General features: G+C 37.0%; 1 protein-coding gene across 3 annotated transcripts in view; it reads left to right on the forward strand.

Annotated features, from left to right (window-relative positions):
- SMARCA5 (SNF2 related chromatin remodeling ATPase 5) overlaps positions 1-24406 on the forward strand; it is a 29381-nt gene that overhangs the window by 1502 nt on the left and 3473 nt on the right. For 2 of the 3 annotated variants that reach the window (XR_015258390.1, XR_015258389.1), the window contains exons 2-25: positions 1374-1448; positions 4355-4521; positions 5238-5338; positions 6599-6699; positions 8620-8799; positions 10253-10408; positions 10512-10643; positions 11468-11536; positions 12070-12179; positions 12422-12648; positions 14279-14400; positions 14489-14641; positions 15915-16051; positions 16740-16884; positions 17117-17236; positions 17453-17563; positions 18141-18254; positions 18447-18569; positions 19806-19938; positions 20883-21001; positions 21991-22203; positions 22669-22779; positions 23785-23883; positions 24142-24385. Coding sequence is in view for 1 of the 3 variants with exons in the window: in XM_086746310.1 (XP_086602436.1) it covers positions 1374-1448; positions 4355-4521; positions 5238-5338; positions 6599-6699; positions 8620-8799; positions 10253-10408; positions 10512-10643; positions 11468-11536; positions 12070-12179; positions 12422-12648; positions 14279-14400; positions 14489-14641; positions 15915-16051; positions 16740-16884; positions 17117-17236; positions 17453-17563; positions 18141-18254; positions 18447-18569; positions 19806-19938; positions 20883-21001; positions 21991-22203; positions 22669-22779; positions 23785-23850 (2985 nt within the window). In the remaining 2 variants the exon portion in view is untranslated. Of the gene's footprint in view, positions 1-1373; positions 1449-4354; positions 4522-5237; positions 5339-6598; positions 6700-8619; positions 8800-10252; positions 10409-10511; positions 10644-11467; positions 11537-12069; positions 12180-12421; positions 12649-14278; positions 14401-14488; positions 14642-15914; positions 16052-16739; positions 16885-17116; positions 17237-17452; positions 17564-18140; positions 18255-18446; positions 18570-19805; positions 19939-20882; positions 21002-21990; positions 22204-22668; positions 22780-23784; positions 24107-24141; positions 24386-24406 lie in introns of those variants that run through there. The other variant, XM_086746310.1, reaches the window with a different exon arrangement.

Raw genomic sequence — 24406 nt, forward strand, 5'->3', positions numbered from 1 at the left:
TTCAGTTGAAGTAGTTTCTTGATAGCCCTGATCATCTGAGAGGCTGCTTTTCTTGCTCTCCAGCTAAGTTGTGAGGTTTTGTCATCTTTACTGCATGTGGTGAGGTCAGATGGTGTGCTGTGGTGTTTCTATGTTTCACATGTTAGGCATTTCAGGAGAAATGTGAATTCTGTACAGAAGTTCAAGCAGTCCTGTGCTTGTGCTCACTGGTAGGTGGGTGTTGGCTAGATCCAGCGGGAGATGAGTAAGAAGATTTGAGTGTGACTTTAGAAGATTTTTAGCCATAACTTTTTATGGTCAGTACTTTATATTTTGACTAGTGAATTACATATTTGTGTTAGGATTCTTCTGTTTCCACGTGCCTTACCTGCCAGAGTTTTATGAGGAAACACCCACTCACAAACATCACATGTTTTGCCTGCCTTTGTTTCACGTTTCTTACTTTCCTGTTCCTTTGTTCTACATTGGCCAGTAAAGATTGAATTTAGCTCAATTCTTACTTGGCTCAATTAAACAGATGATTAGTAATAATTTTAAAACATCTTGTTTGTTTCCTTTTCTCACCCTTTCAAGAATTATTTTACTGCCTTGGCTTAGTTACCAGGGAAGGATCTTCCCATTGGTTTTGGTTTTAAGAAAAGGAGATGAAATTACATGTGGGAGATGATGAGGAAGGAGTTAACCTAATAACAGGAGAGATGAGGATCAAAAAAAGTTATGATCTGAAAGAGTAATTGAAGGCAAGATGTAAAGGATTTGGCAGGAAGGGGATGAGGGAGGACTACCCCTCCCAGCCAGCTTGCTTTTCTGTTAGTAGTGGTACAATTATTTGATTTAGTGAACTAAATAGGGGAAAAAAGCAATTTGTCTGAATTCCTATTCTGCTTCCAGGACAAAGCTGCAGTCCAGGTTCTTATTTAGACTTGTTCCCTTGATACAGAATAACGAGGATTGGGATAATCTGGAAAAAGTAAAAATTTGACACTATTCTTGCATCAGGAGCGGAGCTAGTTATTTAACAAGGCTCTCCAGAGCCAGCTTTAGGAGGATTTTGGCTCAGCACCCTAGAAGCGGTATGCCGAGCTCCTGGACCACAGCTGTCTCTCTCATTCACATTGATGTGATGCTTTAATGATGGAGCTAAATCGGATTACAGAGATCTAGCTCTGTCCCTCACCCTGTGGCAGGGATCTTTGATCCATCTCCAGTTAATTTTACAGTAAGTAATAGAAAGCTGACTATATCAAGGCAGCAAAAGATGCCTGTGCCATTTGATGTGAACAGATAAAAATTTGAAACAAGCTTAGTCTGCTTTACATGGGTATCTTCCCTTGTTCAGAAAATAATTTTTTTCTAATTCTTTTTCATCTCAGGAATCTTTTGATGATTCATCAGCAGGAAAACAAAAAGAAATCCAGGAAGCAGATCCTACGTATGAAGAGAAAATGGTATGTAATATTTGGGACTGTGTACAGCTATCCAGTACTTGTGCAGTTGCTTAAAATAGATTGAGTTTTCTGCTTATTTGAAGTATCTTAACTGGATTTATAAAACTTTGTCTATTTAAGTAACTTGAAACCAAAAAAGTATCCAGAAAACACCCTCAGATCTTTCTCCTTTGTAGCATTTTGTTCACTGATCCTCTACTCTTTCTCCATTTCCGTTGCAGTCGTTTGTGGGAATAACTGTTAATGTGTTTTGCTGTTTCTAGGAAGTGTAGTCCTAGCAGCTTTGGTGTGCTCTGGATTTAGAATGATGATGTAATGGGAAATATTCAAATATTTTAGGGGAAAAAAATGTAATAACTTCAAAAGCAACTTGACAACTTTTTATCTGTAGATTTGTCCTTCCTGTAGGCAAGGGAGATTATGAAGAGGTATTCACTTTCTCAGTCAGAAATTGAAAGATCCTCTAGGAAAGCATCCATCCATATTTAAATGGCTGCTAGCTTACTACCTCAATGTGTGGAATCGGTTGACATCTAATACCTTTTTTATATCACTGTGGAATACTGGAAAATAATTCCAAACTTACTTTTGAACTGCAGGAGTAGCAGTCCTTTGTAGGAAAAGTATATTAATTTCTATTTGGGGAGGTGAGCAGTAAAAAGGTTTGGCATAAGGCTTGGAGTAGGCGCTGCAGTCATTTTCAGTTGAAATATGCTTTAGTAGGAGGACTTCAAAATAGACAGGTTCTTTCAAACAATACAGTTTGTGAGTCAAAGTAAGTAAACGTTAGCTTTCAAAATTCACAGGAGGCTGAGGAAAGGTTTGCTGTTTAGGACAAGTGTTGAATGTAAGCCTTGGCTGACATTTCAACCCTTTTACCTTGTCTAGACTGAAAGGGATTTTGGGATAAATAAATAATAAAAGGATCAGTTAGCTTTTTCTGGAATTTAATTTCTTCGTTGTGAAGCTCTAGTTAAGAGTCCTTGAGCTTTTGAAGATGGATGATTCTGTGCTTCACGTGTTAGATAGGAGAAGACTTACTGTTTTCCTTTTTTTTTCTTTTTTTTTTTTTAATATAATGAATTTAAGAGATCAAGCTGTCCACTCCTCACCATTTCATCGCAGTTTCTTTCTGGGTTCCTCCCTGTTTTCCTTTCTTCCTGTTTGCAATTCCAGTGTCTGTGACTGCATGTGGAATTTCTGAAGAGGAAAGTGAAAATGATTCTTATAATTTGCTGCTTCCTGTGTTGTTTTGTCTTGCCACTGAAAATAACCCAGTCCTCTTCTGCTAATTACTTTGTGCTACTTCCTGGCAAACTGAAGAAAGTGAAGGTGGAGTTGTCTCTTCTAGTCTCTAGACAGGCACCATTACAAGGAGAATTGTATTTTACTGTCGCAATAGTCAGAAGATGCCCTGGAAAAGAAAATGGGAAGAGTTTCTCTGTTGGTAGAAGGATAGCTCAAGGTTGCAGAGTACAGCCTGTTCTTGTCTGTGTCCTATCTGAAAGATACAGATGATGTTTGTTAGTCTCTTAAAGGAATATCCTTAAGCACAATGAAACCGAATTGTGGGGTTGTGTATGCTGTGCCAAAACTTGCAGAAGATTCCTCACTAGAATTTTAGAGTGAGGAAAACTTTGCAATGCAGTCTGTATCTGTTCTACTTCTCTTTTGCACAGCCAGTGAAAGAAGTACTTAAAAGCAAGGGTCAACAATTTGGATGGTAGTAAGATGTTACCTAGTTTAAACATCAGAAACTGTTGTGAAGTAAACAAAAAAAAATCTCCAACAAAGAAACAAAAAAAACACCTATAAAGAATAGACAGGAAAGCTTTAATTCAGTGGATGTGGATTGTAGCTGTGTCAATCAAGCTTAAACCTTAGTTACAGTGAGTCTGACTCTTCTGTGGGACATACAGGATCTCTAACCCTCTGTCTTCCTGCCTTTTACACAGTGCAGGAACTGCTTGCTTTAAAGAGGAGAACACTCACAGAGCTGGTATTGCTCTTGCAGAAGTCTGGAACATATGTTCCTTTTTCTAAGAAAACTGACTTCCTGTAGCTGTGCAAGTTGCTAAATACCAGGTTATGTTGTGGCAGCTGGCAGAATGTCAGAGTGGTTGATGTTAAGCTTGGAGCTGTTTTGTCTTGATTGTCTGTTCTGAAGTCCTGATGTGGCCTTGGGAAGGCGTGTTGATTCCAAATGGAACATGTCTCAAAGGAACTGAACCTTTTAGATACTCATATTGTCTCTTGTAATCATTTTTGCACAGCAGAAATAGCAACTCATATCAAAGGGGGCAGTCTGACAAGTTAGGCTGAGCGTATCTAAGAGGTTTCTGCTGTTGAAGTACGTGTTCTGGCTTCTAGTTATGGGCTCTTCTGCCCCCTCCGCCCCCTTTCATGCCAGCTCTTTTGCTTATCTGACACCACAGTGAGGTGGTGTATGAGCAGGCAGGAAACTAATGTGGTAGAAAATAGTGTTTTCCAGGTTGGTGAGATGAACGGGTTCATTGAAGAATCCTGTGCATGCTGGGTGAGGGTAAATTTCTGGGAATTGAACTATCATCTTTGATAGGAAAATGTTGTTAAGGGGACTCTGGCCTTGTCTAGTGACATTCATGCAATTTTTGGGCCAAAATCAGATTTCAATCTTGGCACAGGTCTGTCTTGCAGCTTTGATCTTACTGCATAGCAAAGGTTAGCCTTGACCCAGTAAAAGAATATTGAATCAATCAGCAGCAGTTATATTGTTGATGTTTATCATCTCTTCTTTGTTATTGTAATTATGTATGTAAAGAAATATGAATCTATATTGTTTAAACAGCATTTGTTAGCTTTGTCTCTTGAATGAATACATACTGTGATGTCTCACGCTTGTTCCATTTAATTTTCCTTGTCAACAGCAAACAGACAGAGCGAACAGATTTGAGTATCTGTTGAAGCAGACTGAGCTGTTTGCTCATTTCATTCAGCCTGCTGCTCAGAAAACTCCAACTTCACCTTTGAAAATGAAACCTGGACGTCCACGAATAAAGAAGGATGAGAAACAGAATTTACTGTCAGTTGGCGAGTGAGTGATGACATGTAGGCCAGCTTGTACTGTAATTATGGATTTTATTGTACTTTAGAAGCGTAAGTTAAACTTGCTAGTCTTTTGTCCTATTTCGGTGTGTGTTTTATGCTGTATAATTGTGATTTTTTTTTTTTTTTTTAACTGCCCACCTGTAAATTGAGGATTGTTTAAGAGTTGTAGGCGTTATAAGAATTTTGTGTTGGTGGTAAAGCACTGTCATGATTAAAAGTATTTCAGCATGAAGAAAAGCGGGGGCAGAAAAGTAGAGCATGCATGGCTATACGTTGTAAGAGTTCAGAGAACTGCTGCATCTTACAGGCAACTTGAAAATCAGAAGTCTAGAAATTTGGATTGCCTTCATTGCAGCTTATATGGTTATAGTACATCTAGCATTTGGCAGATGTTCCAGAACTCCTAAATACGGTGTTGTTCCCTGTTTTGTAGTTAAAGGCCAGTATTGATGCACACAATTTATCCTTTTGCAGTTACTATGCCCTGATATTTGAGCCTGCTAACAATGCGGTCATCTTAGTGGCTCTAAAGAGTTAAAAAGCAGCATTTCAATTGATCAGCTGAGTTCCTTTGAAGAATCTTGCTAGAAGCTTCTTTGGATGTTTGTGTTCTGTATGGCAGTGCCGTTAGATTTAATTTTGGAACAGTTTCGCATCTTTTCAGTTTAGGCAGAAACTTACTACTTTCTTGCACTTTTTCAGCTACCGCCATCGTAGAACAGAGCAGGAAGAAGATGAAGAGCTATTAACAGAAAGCTCCAAGGCAACTAATGTCTGCACTCGATTTGAAGAATCTCCATCATGTATGTTTTAGAGGGATGGGCCATAGACTAAGGGAGTTATATCTGTATGTATGTATGTAAGTAGATCAAAGAAAGAAAAAAGTTGATGATTAATTGGAAAGTGTAGGATCTGGTCATGATGTAGATGGTATGGAATAAGGGGTGGATCATGTCCTGGTTCTGGTTAGGATAGAGTTAATATTCACCTGAGCTGGGAGGAAAATGGGAGCTGGTGGCCCTTATGGCTGAGATGCCCAGCTGGGATAGTTTACTAATTAGCTAACAGCTGGGGTAAGTTTAGCCAAATTAGCCAAAGGGCTGTTCCATCCCATGTGACATCATGCTCAGTATATAAGTGAGGAGGGTGCTAGAGAGCCTTCTGCTATGTGGGAAGAAGCGGGGTGTTGAGATTTGTTGTTAGCCATTGTACTGTATTTGTTTTCCATCACTGTTTTGTTTTCTTCTGTTATTGCTCTTAAATTTATTTTTTGTTTCATCTCAACCCACATGTCTTTGCTGCCTTTTGTTTACCAATTCTCCCTTCTGTCCCACTGGAGGGTGGGGGGAGTGGGGGAGACATTGTGTAGTCTGATCCCGATCAGGGCTAAACTACAACACCTTTTCTGTGTATTTGTTTTGGGTTTTTTCCGCCTGTTCTTCTCCTTCAAAATGTTGTTTGAAATGAAGTGTATTTTCATCCTTCCCAAGGACAATGGATCAATTTTGTGGGCAAGAGAAGGACAAAAAAAAAAATCCAGCACTAGACAAAATGTATTATCAAGTGACTGTGTATTTATTAGGCTAGAAAGACGGTCCAATGAGTCTTGTCCTTTAGCAATCCAGTTGGTATACTTTGGTTACTAGGAAAGAGCTAACTGGTTTTAAGTCTGTCATCTTACAATTTTTACATGTGTAACCTATCTTCTGATACAATTTAAAGTACATTTAAAGTAACTGAGCTTCCAGTTTGTTTAACAGAGAATTCAGCATTCTGTTGTTCTAACATTTGACTGTGTTCTGATTTGGAGGGTGAGGATAGAGTTAGAATTTCTACGTATTTTGAATTCTTGCGGAAAAGAAAGATGTTGGAGCAGCTTGCAGAAATAAATTTAACATGTGTCTGTCTCCAGTGTGCATTGTCCTTGGAATTCACTGCATGAAATTTACTACTTGGTTTTCTTCTGTAGCTTAGGTAATCAGTGTCAATTAGCACGCAAGGGATAGTGATATTCTTTGGTGAGTTTTTACAGATCTTTTAGTCTATTCTTTCGTGTCTTTTAGATGTTAAATGGGGAAAGCTGCGTGATTATCAAGTCCGAGGACTGAACTGGCTCATCTCTTTGTATGAAAATGGCATCAATGGTATCCTAGCAGATGAAATGGTATGCTCATAGCCCATGTTTCTGGGGACTTGGGAACACATGCGATACAATACAATTTTAGTTCAGCTATATATGTGGGTTTTTTAATAGCACAAGTTGCAATATGTAATTTGCCGAATCTTATTTTTCAAGTATGTTTTAAGTCGCTAATGTTAAAAATGTCACAGATATGTTAATTTAAATAAACTGTGCAGGCATTTTTAGAAATAGGCATATGAAAAGACAATCTCTCAACCTTTAGAAAAACAAAATTTGGTGGAGGGGAATTGTTCTATAGGAGCACATGTCCTTTTTTTTTTTTTTTTTTTTTTCCTCCTCTAAATTGCAGCTGTTTTATTATGGTATTCTCAAGCTGCCCTTGAGAAGAGCATGTCATGTATGAAAAGAGCAACAAATACAGGAACACTTCCTGTTGTTGTCTGGGTGAAATGCAGATAGCAGGATACAAGTCTCCTACGTAGATTGATCTCAGCAACAAGAGCTACATCAGTGGGAAATTTTCTGGGAAAAATGGTGCAAAGATAGATGTACTTGGAGAGCTGCGTTAAAATTTTTTTCACACCATAAGCATGGGTATTTCAGCCAGCACTGGCTTTAGTAGTTTTTGCTTCTGTTTTTATTCTTTTTCTGTGAAAGACAAAGCATGAATGTAGAAGAAATTGTAGTAGATTGACAGGTAGAGAAGTTTTTGTCCTCTAAGTGATTTTAGTTGTATCTTGTTTTCATAAGGAGCAGATAAGGAAAACCAAGTCTATTATATTCTGTATATTGCATTTCTCATACCTTCTGTTAATTTTCTGTGTAATAAAACTTCTTCAAGATAAATTAGAGACAAATGAATTTGAATTATTGTTTAGTAACGTGTTTATTTTTGAAATAGGTCAAGGATTTTCTTGAACATACGTGCTTATGAATAGAGGAATTTTTTCTTTTTTTTTTTTTTTTTTTTTTTTTGCTGAGTACAGTTTGAAGTGGACTAGGCTTGTTTTAACAAAAACAACTGGGAGACTTTATAAGTACTTGGATTTGCAGTATTCCAAAATCCATCTTACATTGAGGATATTTACTATTAAATATTTTTGATTCATTCTTAAATATTAATCCTTTTGAACTTAGTAATGCTTTTCACTCAGCTTGTGAACGCTCTTCCACATCTTAAACCAGGTGGAATGTAGTTATTCAAAGACAGAATGCATGAATTTTAGAAGCAAAAATAACTTGCACTGATGATTTTCAGGTTTTTTTTAAATCCCATGTGTTTGAGTCATAATCTTCTTGAATTATATGAATGATCTGGTTTTTGTATGTCTTCCTCAGTTTTAATTAAAATTATATGCTGAAGATACAAGGTTTTAAATATTTCTCTTGAATAAAGAACAGAGTCTTTAAAAAAAGTACTTCTAAAGAAACTCAGAAATTGTTTCCTTCTTTGACATATGCGGCTGTTCACATTTGTTTGGCTTTCTTCTCCCAAGAACTGACATCATGTTGTGGCCTGTTAAAGCATCCTTTTACAGGGTTCTCAATTTATTCACTTTTAAGTTTAAGAGAATGCATACGTCCAGTTTGTAAAGTTTATTGACCTCTAAATAAATCATCTGAGTACGCTCTAGTCTACAAAACAATTTTATGGAATAATGTTTTCTTGCACTACTAAGGATGTGTCTTCTTTGAATGTGTCCAAAGTTTGAACTCTTATTACTTTTTTCTAAGTTAAATATGGGAAGCCATACAAGCTCTTCCTAACCAAGTTTTTAATGCCTTTTGTGAGTAGCTCTGTCTTTAATATATCTCACTCATTTGTTCAGGCTGCTGTGTCTTCCACGTTGTACTCAGAGCTGACTCTTGGGTTGTTTTTTTTTTAACGGTGTTTCCTGAGAGATTTTTTTTTTTTTTCTGACACATTAATGTCTCTTACAGGGTCTAGGGAAGACACTGCAAACAATTTCTCTTCTTGGGTATATGAAGCACTACAGAAATATCCCTGGTCCTCACATGGTGTTAGTTCCTAAGTCCACTCTACATAACTGGATGAATGAATTCAAGAGATGGGTACCTACACTTCGAGCAGTTTGTTTGATAGGAGACAAAGACCAGCGAGTAAGTGTTGATGTGGTGTTTTTCTCTGTGTAAATTCAGCATGTAGTCTTGCTGTCCTTTACCTTTTGTTCACAGGGAAGGGTATTACTTGGATTGGTAGTGGTTAAACAGTAAGACCTACAAGTGCTACCTATTTAAAATATAACCAGCTTAAAATTGACACGTATGTTGCCTGGCTATTACTTCATCCCTTTAGACTCGTAATTTCTTGTCCAAAGATTTTCTCTCTCCTTTTGTGAAGGCAGTACACCGTGTAGACCAATAAAACACAATAAATCTTAAAATAGGAAAAGAAAGTGTTTCATGTAAAGTGCTGTCATTTGTATGAATATATAAATCTGTAAAAAAAGTAATTGTTTTCTGCTCTACATAGTGCAATATGTTGTACTGGCTGTAACAGCAGCTCTTAAGAGGATTATGGGGTATGTCAGTAGGGAATTGTTTTCTGAAAACGGTCGTTAGCTTAATGTTGGAGGTGGGAAAAGTGGGTTGGTTGGTAGAAGTGGTATGCAAATAGATTTTTTTTGGCTTGAATTTTGTCAATTAAAAGATAAAATATTGTTCAGCCTCTTTTGGCCTTACTATTTCAATTGTTCTATTTTTGTTACTTCACTGTCAGTTCTTTGCTGCTTTTTTCTTTAGCACAGCAAAGAAAACTTAAAAAATATGGAATATGATGGCGCATGTGTAGACTTGTCAGCTGGAGTCACCTATTTATTTATGGAAGGAAGAGTTATTACTGGTGCCATTAAACTTCTGCTTTTGTCAGCAGATTATTTTCTTCTAAGGGCGTCTAGCTCTATTTTCAGAGTTTGTTAGGTTAGAAGTTAGAAAAATATTGATGAAATTTGAAATTGTTCTAGAGGTCATTGGTCCAGGTCTGATATCTTGTGATTTTTTTTTTTTTTTAGTGCATCTTTTTTGAATCCAAAAGTCCTTATTCTTTCTTCAGTATATTTCCTGCTTATGTGACTTAAGTTCTTGACATTTATGCATCTCTGTATTTTGAACACCTGACTAATTACTGTGTCTGCTTTTAACCTTGGATGTCAGTGTTCTGGAAATTGTTCACTTAGGCAAATACAGTTGTGCTTGGGATTATTTTTTTTGTATTCAAAAACTAAAGAAAATTAGTTTGGAGGTCTGATCTTATAATTCAGGTATCGAAAACCTCCTGTGTGTAGGTAGTCACTACCTGTGGAGGTAGTTTCCAAAGCCAGAGGTTAGACCCAAAATCCCTTCTCTGCTTTGCCCCAAGGGTTTTAGCTGTTTCAGCACTAACAAAATTGTCAGGCTTTACGATGGTTGTATGTTATATTGCCTCTATAATTAATGTTATATTTTCTTTCAAATTTAGTAGGAATATTGTTTTAAAATTTTAACAGCACTAGTGTGTTAGTTTTGGTTTAGATTTGACAAAGTCTCAGTAACTACCTGTCATCTTATTGTCTAGGCTGCATTTGTCAGAGATGTGTTGTTGCCTGGTGAATGGGATGTCTGCGTAACATCATATGAAATGCTTATCAAAGAGAAATCAGTATTCAAAAAGTTTAACTGGAGATACCTAGTTATAGATGAAGCCCACAGGATTAAAAATGAAAAATCAAAGGTAATACATACTTTCACTGAAAGACAGCTTTCTGTGGGTTTTTAGGTGGTGATGTGGGGACTATTAATATTTTTATAGTTGATCGTGTCTAAATGTCCTTCAGTTATCAGAAATTGTGAGGGAATTCAAGACTACAAATCGGCTGCTACTAACTGGAACTCCACTTCAGAACAACTTACATGAACTCTGGGCACTTCTTAACTTCCTTTTGCCAGATGTCTTTAACTCGTCTGAAGTAAGTCTTCATTTCTGCTAATCAAATTAAATGAACCTTGCTTATTTTCCAGATTTGAAAATAGACCTGAATATGCATAGTTAAGAGTATCAGTTACTGATAGCAATAAACTGGCAGTTAGAAATATTTCCAGAGTTGTGGAGTATGGTAGGGTAGACTATTTTTCTCAACTTGGCCATTTTTTAAAGGCTGATTTGAGTGTAGCAGATGTAAGAGGTATTTAAAATCACAATGTGAAGATAGTCTCTACTGCATATTAAAATAGGTTTAAGCATTTAAAATAGGCTGAAACAACCAACTTTGTTCTTATATTTAACTATAAGTTACTTTATCGTTTATCTAAGACTTCTTTCCTATGAATTGGGAGATATTATATAATGAGCAATAGACTTCAAAAAGTGAAGCATGTGCTTAACTGTTTTGATGAATTGGGAGTGTTACATCTGTAAAAAGGGAAGCCTCATGGTGCTTTACACCAAAGTTTTTTTTTTTCATTTTCAATTTTCATCAAATGCTGCAGTAGTATGCTGCTTTGGAATTGGAATTTCTCCAATGGACTGATATGACTTAATCCTTTTCAACAGAAAAGGACTCACATATTGATTCTTCCCCCCCCACCCCCCACTTCCAATGGTGTGGAGGTTTTATTTTTTGGATGATGTTGTGTTATAGAGCTTTCTGTAAAAATAGACCAAAGAGGGTAATTTGTTCTTTTACTTACTGCCTGTGTAAGAGAATCGCATGAGTTGTATTTATTCACCATTGTAATGACATTGCACCTTGAAAGGAAACCGCTTTAGACACTAATGATTTTGTTGATACAGGACTTTGATTCATGGTTTGATACAAACAACTGTCTCGGAGATCAAAAGCTGGTGGAACGTCTCCATATGGTAAGTCTTTCAGCTTTTTGTGTAAGTGTTAGGTTTACCTAAGTTAGGTTCTAAGTAATTCTTCTAATGCTTCTTGTGACAGAGTATTAGGGTAAGATCGCTTGTTCTAGAAACTATGGTAGACTTTCAGAATAGGTTGATGAAGGTCAGAAGATTATTTGTTTCTTCAAGAGGAAATTGTTTTGGAGGGGAGAGAAGGGTCGATACTTCTGTCTTTCAGGGTTCTGAAGTCCTTATATTAAAAGTATTGCCTATGAAGAGACTAAATTTCAGTCAAGCAAAATTTAAAAATAATCAAGAGGCATAGAACCCTCTGAAAGATTATTTTGTCTTAATCTTTGAGTCTTCCAAAGAAAGCATGTGTATATTCCCAGGTATAATAACCCGTCCATGTAAATTACTTTTTCAGATGATCTGGTAATAAGTCTGATGTTTGAGCATTTTATGATAGAGAATATCTGCACTGCCTTTTTCTGTTGACCTGTTCAGTGTTTCTGTTTCCAAAATACATTTCATAATGCAATCTCTTTCAGGTGCTACGACCATTCCTTCTACGTCGCATTAAGGCTGATGTGGAGAAAAGCTTGCCTCCAAAGAAGGAAGTTAAGATTTATGTGGGTCTCAGCAAAATGCAACGAGAATGGTAATTCACATATGTGTTTGTGCTGTGGTTAAGGCTCAGAAGGAATGTCCTGCTTATGACTTGGTTTAATTCCTTCTGCTCCCAATTCATACATATTTCCTTGTGACACTTTTGTGATGACAAAACCATGCATGTCAAGGAGATTTACCTGATGAAATGAGGGGGAGGGTGAGCTTTTGACTATACTTACCATTTAAAGAAAGGCCAGCTTTGTTTCAGAGTTACATATTTCTTTGATATAGGTATACACGAATCTTAATGAAGGATATAGATATATTGAATTCAGCTGGGAAGCTGGACAAAATGAGGCTGCTGAATATCCTCATGCAGCTGCGAAAATGTTGCAATCATCCGTATCTCTTTGATGGAGCAGAACCTGGTCCACCTTACACGACAGATATGCATTTGGTTACCAACAGTGGCAAAATGGTAGTATTGGACAAACTGCTACCTAAGTTGAAAGAACAAGGTATGTATCTGGTTGTTGTTTGAGAGTTGTTTGGTTCAACAATAAAAATGAAAGTCAGTGGTTCTTAATGTTTCGAGGTATTCTGAGCAAAAACCAGCCCACTTTAGCCAGGATTATTGTTGGTTTCTAGCATGATACCAGCTTGTCAAGCACTGTGTCTTGAATAGTTGATACGAAAACAATTTGTGAAGTGCCTTCATAAATACTTGGATCAATAGTCCACTATGGCTTTTTGATGGTTTTTGTTGTGTTTTGTTTTTTTTCTTGTCTTTTTTTTTTTCCTTTTGTTCTAGCTAAATTGAAACCACAGAAACATCATTTGTTTCTGATGTTTCTGACATCAAAGCCTTCATGTAGGGTTAAAGTAAAATCCATTGTGAAATGTTGGTCTGTCTTGATGTGATTTTGAGCAGCACCTGAGTTTTTTCAGTGAATTCTATAAGGCAGGCAAATGGTGGAACACTCAGTTATTTTAAAGTTATTTGGTATAGGGACAAAGAAATATATTTCTGTAAGACTCAGTTACCACAGAATTTTTGACTCAGGAATAAATTTTTAACTCATTATTTTAATGAGTATGCTTACTGAAGTAACTTAACTAAAGGAGTGAAGGAAAGTTTGTGACTGGGGAAACACTGCAGAAAAATAAAACCAAGTCCAGCCTTGGGTAATATAAAAGTAACCTGTACTTTGTATCCAGGTTTTATTTAAGCAGCTGTGGCAATGTGCGTCGTTGTAAGACTAAAAAAGAAGAATTTAGTGGTTACTGTGCTTTTTTTTAATCTTGGTTTCTTTTTGCTATGAGGCTTCTTGTTGAGACATGGCAATTAAAATTGGCCTGGTCTTAAATCAAATTATAATCTTAAACAAAAGGGTTCATTATTAGACTTTGAGTCGGAAAGACAAAAAAAAAATATCACACTGGGAGAATATGGCGGAAGGGGAAGCTTTGTAATATTCTATGTTTTCCGTAGGTCTCTCAGCTAGGTTGGAAGTGGTTGTGTGTATATGTGTAAATTACTGTACACTTACATTATTTGGAGGTTGTTCTTGGCAGGTAAGTAAACTGACAAGTCTTTAAGAAGAACTTACTTTTGGATTTAAGGTATCTAGAAATAAACAAATACTTCAAAATTTCATTCTTTATACTCCTTGATATCTTTTATTTGTGTTATCATCTTACTCTGCTGTGTCTGGGAAAATTTTGATCAGGAGTGTAATAGAAAACAAAAGCAAAAGGGCAGCCCCTAACTAGACTGTAATGTACAGTAAGGCAAGCAAGCCCCATGGCAAGCACAGGGGCCTGCCAGTTAGTAGCTAAACAGCTATAACAGCTGTAAAGTCACTCTAGCACACTCCAGTCATATCTGTCATTATCTGGAACCCCCCTGTGCTGGGGGCTGATGAGAAAGGACTATTATGGTTTAACCCCAGTAGGCAGCGAAACTCTACACAGTGCTATGATAGCCACAGCTGCAGCTGTGGCTTTATGTATTGGGTTCTGAAATTCTGACTACTTTCCTTCTTAGTATGTGGAATTGCCCTCCTTCCCTTTCTGGTAATGCAAATTTGCAGAGTTTGATAAGTTTTAAGTTTTGGTGAAGCAAAAGAAAGCTTTTTACCCAAACAGGTTCGAGAGTCTTAATCTTCAGTCAGATGACCAGAGTCTTAGATATTTTGGAAGACTACTGTATGTGGCGAAATTATGAATATTGTAGACTGGATGGACAAACGCCACATGACGAGAGACAGGTATTTACAATTTAAAATATTTTATTTAAGTAAAAATAGTACTCATAAAACACTTGGTTCAACTGATGTGTTCATGTTATTTATTTAGGCATCTATTAATGCATATAATGAACCTGCTAGCTCAAAATTCGTGTTCATGTTGAGTACACGGGCAGGAGGTCTTGGAATCAATCTGGCTACCGCTGATGTGGTAATTCTGTATGATTCAGACTGGAATCCTCAAGTAGATCTTCAAGCTATGGTAAGAATCCAGATGGAAATTATGTTGTTCTTTCTTCTCTTTCTTATGGAACTTTCCTAGAAATATGTGGCGTGATGTGGTATTTACAAAATAAATGGGTGTTCTTCTTGTTTTAGCACAGGAGTAGTATTTTTGTAAGACTGATTTTCAGTTCCAGTGCAGCTTTCACCATGTGGAACCCTTAGTCATAGTAGGGCTATACAATGTTTTACGCAGTGGGAAATGCTGGGTATGTGCTACAGTACTCCCAGTAGTATTTAACAAAAATAGCCTACTTTGTTGTTTTTTTTCCTTTGGTGGTTTTTTGGTTTGTTCCCCCCCCACCCCAAATCTAGTATGTTAATCCCAAAACTACAAAGCTTTTTGTTCCTGTGGGGTGTGGAAGTGAATGTGTTTAGACTGTCTTCCCTGAGACTTTGGAAAAGAGACAAAGAAAAGCTGAATTAAACTTTTCAAAAACTGGTGATAAGTGAGCAAGCTCCTTTTAGCAACCATCTTTTTTTTAAGCAGATTTGCATGCATCTCCAACTTTGGAACATGTCAAGAACTGACAGTGTAAGAAAGTCTATGTGGTCTACTGACCACGGAAGAAAGTAAAGCTTTTGTAAAGCTACCAGTGGTTTTTGACAAATGAGACCTTTCAGTGACAAATCTTGGAAATGTCTTTTTAATTATTTCAGTTAAGCCATAGGTTCTCAAGTATTCTAGCAAAAATTTGTTCAAAGAACAATGAAATTGATGTCTGGAAGCTAAAGCAAGATAGTTCTAGCTACCACTGAAGGTGTATATTCAGAATACTAATTCTCACAGTGGTTAATGATTTGCCAGTCAGGTGAGATGGTGCACTGTATTTTTCTTGAAATATTCATGGCACAACTGAATGATTTTAAGAAAGGTGGCTTTTGGTCAGTACAGAGATAATTTCTTAAATACTTTGATTTTACAGAATGTTATGTAAGGTCCAGTGTTCTCCCCTTTGTGATTTAACGAAAAAACCCCCTCAAAAACCCAAATACATGCTACTTTTAGGTATGACATCTAGAGACATAATCATTGTTGATGTTATTGAAAAAACCACCCCAAAACTTGCAGTGTAGCTAAGAAGGTGCTATCTTGTGTAGTCACGTTAAGTGGATGTCTACGAAGATTGAACTAACCTATGCTATTCCATGTTATAAACGTGAACGTTGAAACTAATGAAAATTGAAGACTAATTATATAGTCATGCTGGAAACAAAGTACTGAATTTTTTGTTCCTTTTTTTTTCCCCTAGGATCGAGCACACAGAATTGGCCAAACAAAGACTGTTCGAGTGTTCAGGTTTATCACAGACAATACAGTGGAAGAAAGAATAGTGGAGCGTGCAGAAATGAAACTCCGGCTAGATTCCATAGTCATTCAGCAAGGCAAGTACATGAAGGCAGTTTGTTTGTGTACATGATGTGATTCTCCTCTGTTTTCACAATTTGTAAACTGTGGCAAAATCAGCTAGCAAGAACCAATGGAAATGTTGCTTTTGCCTAAGCTGAACTCTGAAGATAGAGTGCAAAGGCCTGGTCCACTTGAAATTTATCTTACTGTAGGGGTAGGCTTTTCCTCACTAACTTCTTCATTACCTCCCTAGTGATTGATACATATGTACAAGTGGATATAGTCAGATTTCTTTTATTTTTTTTTATTTTTTTTTTGTAAAGCACTCTACTTTGAACTGGAGAAATTAATGCCTTGCCTTTTTTTTAATGGGTGAGAAGTGATGACAATGTAACCTTCTTGGCTGATTTGATTGGATCAGTGAATTTATTTCTGAAAAGGGGATTCAATAAGGTTTAGTCTGGAAATGGTGAAACCATGCACCATAACAAAGCTTATATGGAAGACATCATCACATCCAAAATCATGTTTGAACACAGTTCATGTATAATAAAGCAAATGTATGTGATGTAGATTTTTGCGTGTTTATTTGGAATTTTCTTGGCTGAGAGAAAAGGATATAGCTTTAACATGGAACTGTAGTGGGGAGAAAAACGGTGTATTGCCCCTTCAGTAACGTAAACTCTTTAGTTAGTTGCTGTCCTCCAATGCTTTTGTCTTCAGGAAGACTGGTGGATCAAAACCTGAATAAACTTGGCAAGGATGAAATGCTGCAAATGATTAGACACGGAGCAACACATGTGTTTGCCTCAAAGGAAAGTGAGATTACAGATGAAGATATTGATCACATTTTGGAAAGAGGTGCAAAGAAGGTGAGACAAAGTTTAAAAAACAGAAGCCCACCTGTAGATTTTTAATTTGGTGGCAAGATAATCTATCCCTGGATGATAATTTGATTGTAAACTGGAGAGAAGGGGGGGGTTTGCTCTTGAGGGGTTTCATGTTGGTTAAATATGTTGTTTGTTCTACTGTAGTAAGTGAGATGCTTTATAATGAAGTACACTTCAAAATTGCTACTGTGCTTTTCTCTCTCTCCTCTCCAAGACTGCGGAAATGAATGAAAAACTTTCAAAGATGGGTGAAAGCTCACTCAGGAATTTCACAATGGATACAGAGTCCAGTGTATATAATTTTGAAGGGGAAGACTACAGAGAAAAACAGAAGGTAACATTTAAATTTCTTTTAGGGAGCACTAAGTTGTATGATTGAACCATATTTATTTAAGACTTGTTTGTTAAAATATGATATAAATAATTTATAAGTTTTATTACTTAATGAAGTAGATGTAGACATAGTTTTATATGAAGCTTGTAGCTGGTCTGAATAGTTTGCAGGGCTTAGTATTAATGGTTTTTGGGGTGGTGGCATTTGTTTTTATAGATGGCATTTACAGAGTGGATTGAACCACCAAAACGAGAAAGAAAAGCCAATTATGCTGTGGATGCTTACTTCAGAGAGGCTCTCCGAGTCAGTGAGCCAAAAGCACCCAAGGTGAGTTGACTAATTTTAAAAAATAAATTTTTCAGATGTGCATGATAAATCGTTAAAGCTGAAAGTGAGAAATTGGTCTTTATTCATAAAAACTGCTCTATTCACTTACTTCTGTAAATGGAAGAGGCAATTTAAATTTAGAAAAATCCGAAGGACTTGAGCCAAACTTCTGTGAGGAAAAAAAAAGCAGGATGAAACTTGTAAGATGTTAGGAAGGTAAGACCAAGGTGATTCTTATTTCATTTTTATTTACGCAGCTGTGGATTTTCCTTAACGGTGGAAGGCTTCCCTATTTGGCTGCTAAGAACACCTGAAATCTTGTTCAAGAGGATGGATGTGTGTGTCTGTCCCCAGCAGCTTCCTCCTCCCAAAAGACCCTTTCCCCTCTTCTCATGGGTCTTTCACTTTAAGAATTCTTCGTGGTTGTAGTTGTCTCCTGCATGGTGTGCCTTTTTTTTTTTTTTTTTTTTTCAATTAAGTTTTGTTTTGTTTTGCTCATAAAATGAAATCAGTTATTACAAGCAAACAGATTCTGGATGTGAAAGGGAGTCCAATACAAACTTTGTATGTATTTCAGGCACCACGGCCTCCAAAACAGCCAAATGTACAGGACTTTCAGTTCTTTCCTCCACGCCTGTTTGAACTATTGGAAAAGGAGATTCTCTACTACAGGAAAACAATTGGGTACAAGGTAATTGAAGAATTCACGCGTTGCAACAGTTTACATGTACTTGTCCTGCCTTTCACAGTAATTTAAATGAAAGAAACTCATGTTGAGCTGAACAAATGATAAGGTTATATTAACAGAAAAGTGACAATTAGCAATTATCTGTGGGGAAAAAAACCCACAAATAGAATTTTACAAAATACAAAAATCTTTTAGGTACCTCGTAATCCTGATCTGCCAAATGCTGCCCAAGCACAAAAGGAAGAGCAGCTTAAGATTGATGAGGCTGAACCTCTTAATGATGAAGAACTAGAAGAAAAAGAGAAACTTCTAACCCAGGTATAGTTGGGTCTTTAGCAAGACTGAAATCAGGTGAAGCTTGCTCTGTGTTTTACAGTGTTATAGGAACACTTCTTGGTCATCAACTCACATGTGCCATAGTTAACACAGCTGCAAATTTTGGAGAGATTTTGTGTTAGGTTTGTCATGAGCCTGAGTATTTTTTGAAGACCATGCACCAAATCGGTGTATTCAGATTCTACTCAATTTGATCCAAGTTTTGTGTATTATTTTAAGCCTGAAGAGTAAAAACTAGCACTGTGTCAGAGTCTGGCTTCCTGAGTTTGCATTAACTGCAGACTGTGACATCTTTGCTCAGCTGTGGGGCCTTGCAGACTAGCTGCAAAGCTGAGTGCGCTGCTTTCCATGTTATGTGAAGTGTATCTTCTGCCTAAGTATCACTCCCAAGTGGAAGTGAATCCTGCAGGGTGAATGGTCAGTTTTCCTAAACTATCACTGGTAGTGCATAGTGCCCTCTATTTAAAGGAATATAAGCTGAATTGGTACATAATCAGGTAACGTACATTTAAATAATTTAAAACAGGTTAATACCTGTTATGCCTTATTTGGGTATTGTATTTTCATGTTGTATTTTGTGGGGAGGAATTAGAGGACATGGTCTCTTGTTTACATAGTAATGCACCAGAACTATTTACAACAGTGTAATCAAGTAAGCTGTAGCTAAATCATAACATGGCTGGCAGAATGTTTTACTCTTTGTAAAAGAGAGTGCTAATATGAAATTTGCCGATTTTGGCATTCCTAGTCAGCATTACTGTTTCTGTCCCTACTGAATATCATCACAAGATAGCTCCAGACCTGAGGGAGAGTGATCAGGGAAAATGACCGATGGCATCTGTGAGGCGCTTGATGGGCCTTCTTGTCAAAACTGTTTCATGTGAGGGATTTTTCTTCTTAAAAAGTGATCCCATGTTGTCTTTCAGAGAATATTGGCATGAGGGATAAATTTATGAGCTGAAGGCTCTTTTATCCAAAAGGAGTAGGTAGGTAGGGAGCCAGTGCTCATTATGCAATATTTAGATGGAAAGACTACAGTAACTGCAGTATAAAAACAGTTTCCTATTACCATTAAACTGCAGAGAAAGCAGAGGTTTAATACTGTTGGAATGATGGAAGTGTTATAGGCTGTTTTAAAGAAATCTGTTGAAACAGATTTCGAACGAGACAAAAATACTGAACTTCTGTGCAATGTGTTTCCTTTTGGTTGCTGTAAAGGGATTCACTAACTGGAATAAGAGAGATTTTAACCAGTTCATCAAAGCTAATGAGAAGTGGGGCCGTGATGACATTGAAAATATAGCACGGGAAGTAGAAGGAAAAACTCCAGAGGAAGTCATTGAGTATTCAGGTAACTTACTTTTTAGGCAGCTAGCTCTGAGATCCGTATCTAATGTTGCTTTCCCGGTTTGAGCTGCCTATGAACATGGTGATATCTTACTTCTGAGAATTTCTTACGTGGCTCTTGACTTTCAGGGTAGAATTGTACTGATGGATTTGAGATCAGCTGTTCTAGATTTTACCATGTTTAGCCTCTGCATAATTAAAGCTGTACTAAAATGTGCATATAAACTCCTACTGATCTGCTTTAATATATCCTAAATCTACTCCAACTGGATAGTACTTTCTCCAGTTCTTGTGAATTTTTGCAAAACAAAATGTTGAGAAACAACGCTTTGCTGGAGAGATTTCACTTTGCCTTGTATTCACTGTTATTTTATTGTATCTTTCTTTACCCTCTTATTACCTCATCCTCATAAAGAGTGGGATACATAAACATTTTGGAACTGAATACACAATGGCCACTTTGTAACCTAAGCCCACTTGGCTACTTACCTCTCATGTCTCCTAAGTGCTTTTCTACTGTAGTGCAGCTGCAAGGTCCTGGGGCTAAATTCTAAAGGTACATAGCAGCTTACAGATGTGAACAATTATTTTAAAAACTCCTTCTTTTATTTAAACACCTAATTGTCTTTTAGACACTTCCTTTTGTCTTTCTTTGTCCACTCTGTTGTCTCTGACTTCCCTCTGTAAAAATGTATTGCTGTTTTATCAGTTCCATTTTAAGAAGCTTTTTTCCTTTATAAAGAAACTGTCTTACAGAAACCTTTCTGGCCTGTATCACACCTCATTTAAACTAAGGACTCCTATGTCTGCCCCCTTCAAAAAAATAGTATTTGTATACTGCAATATGTGATATCAGGAAGTGAAGGTTCCTTATTGGGTAAAGGCATGTCTATTTTCATACAGCAGTAACTTCTAGTAAAAGGAAGTAACATCTTTATTTTTTTAAAGCTGTGTTCTGGGAAAGATGCAATGAACTCCAAGACATAGAGAAGATCATGGCTCAGATAGAAAGAGGAGAAGCCAGAATTCAGAGACGAATCAGCATTAAAAAAGCACTTGATACAAAGGTATCTATCTTTGTTGTGGTGTTTTTTTTTTTTCTTTATTTCCCTGTGCCAGCGAGGTGAGATGCAGGTCTTCGGCTAGCCAGTGTTACTAGCGTATGAAGAGAATATGTTGGGTGTTGGATTTGCCTCTTTTGTGTATTTCTCAGCAATTGCTTCCTACAGCTTTTCCATTCTATAGAATGGAAACCAGAACCATCCTGGCTGGTGATACCTTTAGGTATGGCCTAACCTGTTGTTTGTAACGATCATCTTTATCGTAGGACAAACAGTTTATAGTGCCATGTAACCCACTCCCAATAACTGCATGCTTTTTGAAGAAGCAGGAATTCTTTTGGACCTGTGTAGCTGAAAATGCTGTATATACATTTAGAGCACTTGAAAACGGAAGACTTACTGAGTAGACAAAGCTTTTGTTCTGATCTGTTTCACCAGCCAGGGTTTGGTAATGAACACTTTTGCAGTAAATTAAGACAGTGTATTAGAGTTTTCCCCCCACTTCAGGTTTGACTAGTTCGTTATCTCTTCTAGGGAAGTCAGGGAAGAATGGCGTCTGACTCAATTAACCAGAATGCAGCTGAACAGTGTGCTACGGTCTCATGTGCCTTTTTATTCTTATTCTGATTTTTAACCATTCCTGGGGATTTGTGTGTTAAAAAGGATCATTGCCATTTGAAGCCTAGTACACCTTGACTATTTTCAAATGTAGTGACAGGTCTGATGTCTGCCATTAATCAAAAGATCACAGACAAAGCTGTCTGTTGTATAAACCAGAATTTACCAGTTTAGAAGGTGGTGGTAAATGCACTATCTAGAACCCACAGTTCCTTACATGTGGTGACTTAGCACCAGAGATCATAAAAGGTACCATTTTCTAACTTGGTATTCTTCCTCTGCCTGTCTTCATGGGGTGTATTGCTTGCATATAAAACAATTCCGTGTTAATTCTGAACTATTTCTTAGTCTTATATGATCGTGTTTGTTTTGTTTAGATTGGCAGATATAAAGCCCCTTTCCACCAGCTGAGAATATCCTATGGTACTAATAAAGGGAAGAATTACACTGAAGAGGAAGATCGCTTTCTAATCTGTATGCTTCACAAGCTAGGATTTGACAAAGAAAATGTTTATGATGAATTAAGACAATGTATCCGAAACTCTCCACAATTCAGATTTGACTGGTTTCTCAAGTCCAGAACTGCAATGGTAAGTATTAATCTGTTTTGCTGCTTCTCCATAAATGCCTGTAACAACACAGTCGTACACCAGGCTAATTAAATAGCTTCTGAAAGACTGAGCTCTGTGCATGCGTACAATATATTAAGTTTTTATAGACTTTCCAACAATTGTAGTGGATGACAAATGCAGTTTAATTAAAGTCCTACGGGAGGAGGATTTCACAATTCCGAGGTACTGTTTTTCAAAATCAACATGAATTATTTGAGTTAAATACAACTATTTTTCATAAAGCAAACATCTGCAATCAAATCCATTCCTGTGAAGCCAGGCAGTAAATCATTAAAACAACAAAAAAAAAATCATTCATTCCTTTTTCGGTCTGACAATAGACAGCAAAACACCTCCTTACAGGCACTTCTAATATTCTAATATGATTTTTACATTAAGTAAGTGGCTACGTAATGTAGTGAGTTAATATGTTGTGCAATTTAGGAGCTGCAAAGGAGATGCAATACTTTAATTACCCTCATTGAAAGAGAAAACATGGAACTGGAAGAAAAGGAAAAGGCAGAGAAGAAGAAACGTGGACCAAAACCATCTTCGGTAAGATTTCAAAAGGTATTTCTGTGGAAATGCTCATCTGAAGACAGAGCGCTTTTCTAGTTGTCTAGGACAAGTGCCATCTGAAGTTACTAAACAACAACAAAACCCCATACAGGGCAATGGTGAGAGCTGCTTAAAGTTCATGCTGTCATTCAGCTAACAGAGTTAGTTAGGGCTGTCACATAGAGGAAGGTAAGTGTAGGTTCTAAATTGTAGCTCATGCGCTTTGGAGCAGATAAACTTGCTACGTGTTGGATCACCAAGTTGGTATGCTGTACAGGTTTACTCTGGGAAAATAAAGCAGAGATTTATTTGGCCTTGTGATTAATTTTTATCCCTAAAGAAATTATGTGTTTACCATTGAGGGATACGTAGGCAATGCAGACTGCTGTGAGAATGCGACAGATCTTGTTTACAAGTGTTCTTAGGAGGCCTCTGCCATCGCTTTCCTTGTCTGGGGGGCTGGTCATGAAACAGGTTTCTAGAGGTGGATTTGAGAAAACAGCCCACATGCTTGACTGCTCTTTGTTGACTAAATCCAAAATAGGGCTAACTACGCAGGCCTGTTTTTGTAAAGGAAATACCAGCTTTACCCATTTTCTTGCCTAGATTGTTGTTCAAGTTGTTGTTGCCTAGAGCTTAAAAGCACAGTTTACTTTGCAGATATGCAGAAATCAGTAGAGTGGTGGATTAGTAAGTTTTAGAACTGTTCACAGCCTATTTAAACAGGTATTTAGAAATACCCTTTCCAACTATAACATCCCTATTTGCTTCTATACGCTTTTTTACCTGTATGAAATCACACTTCCAGAATTGGAAGAATACGAAACAAGGGCTGTCCTGAGGAGGATGTGCATATTTGCTCTATTACAACACTTGCAAGTTATCACATTTGAAAGCTGCCAGGGTGTGAATCATCTCTATCTGCTTTGACTTGAAACAGAGTGCTTGCTTACAGTCTTCTTGTATCACGGCATCTTACTAAAAAACTTACTTACCTTACAGGCACAGAAACGCAAAATGGATGGTACTCCGGATGGGCGTGGAAGAAAAAAGAAGCTAAAGCTGTGAATGCAAAATTTTTGTAATCACTAAATTTAAAAGGTAGTTCTTTAATTTACGGGTCTTCATAAGATGTACTGTATAATGCTCAACTATTATGTCATTAAAGGACATCGGGTTCATCTGTTTACTGAACTAGAAACACAGTACTTAATGTAGTTTCACTTTTTTAAATGCAACAGCTGTGCTGAATTTTTTTTACCATTAACACTTGAAGTAATAAATAGGCTTCATTTATTAATAAAGTTTCATGGGAGTTTTTTCATTAATGTTTCCCCCATTTTTTTTTTCCCCTCTTAGGATGTTGTAAACACTTTTCCCATTATGATCTATAGAACTATTTAGTTGTGTTTTCTTCTTACAAGCCACCACTAGTGGAAGTTCCTCACTTTTGGAACTTCTCTGGTTCTGACCTTGCCTTCATTGAGGCCTTTACTGCACAAATAGATCCTGTCCTCTTTCATTAGTGGAAAAGCCAGATATTTACCTCTAGAATTAATCATCAACATATTACAGATGGGAACAAATCTGTGCCAGAAGAAAGGTAAGTCAGTCCATCATGCTG

Source organism: Chlamydotis macqueenii, chromosome 4, assembly GCF_036417535.1.
Source record: "Chlamydotis macqueenii isolate bChlMac1 chromosome 4, bChlMac1.mat, whole genome shotgun sequence".
Classification (NCBI taxonomy): domain Eukaryota; kingdom Metazoa; phylum Chordata; class Aves; order Otidiformes; family Otididae; genus Chlamydotis; species Chlamydotis macqueenii.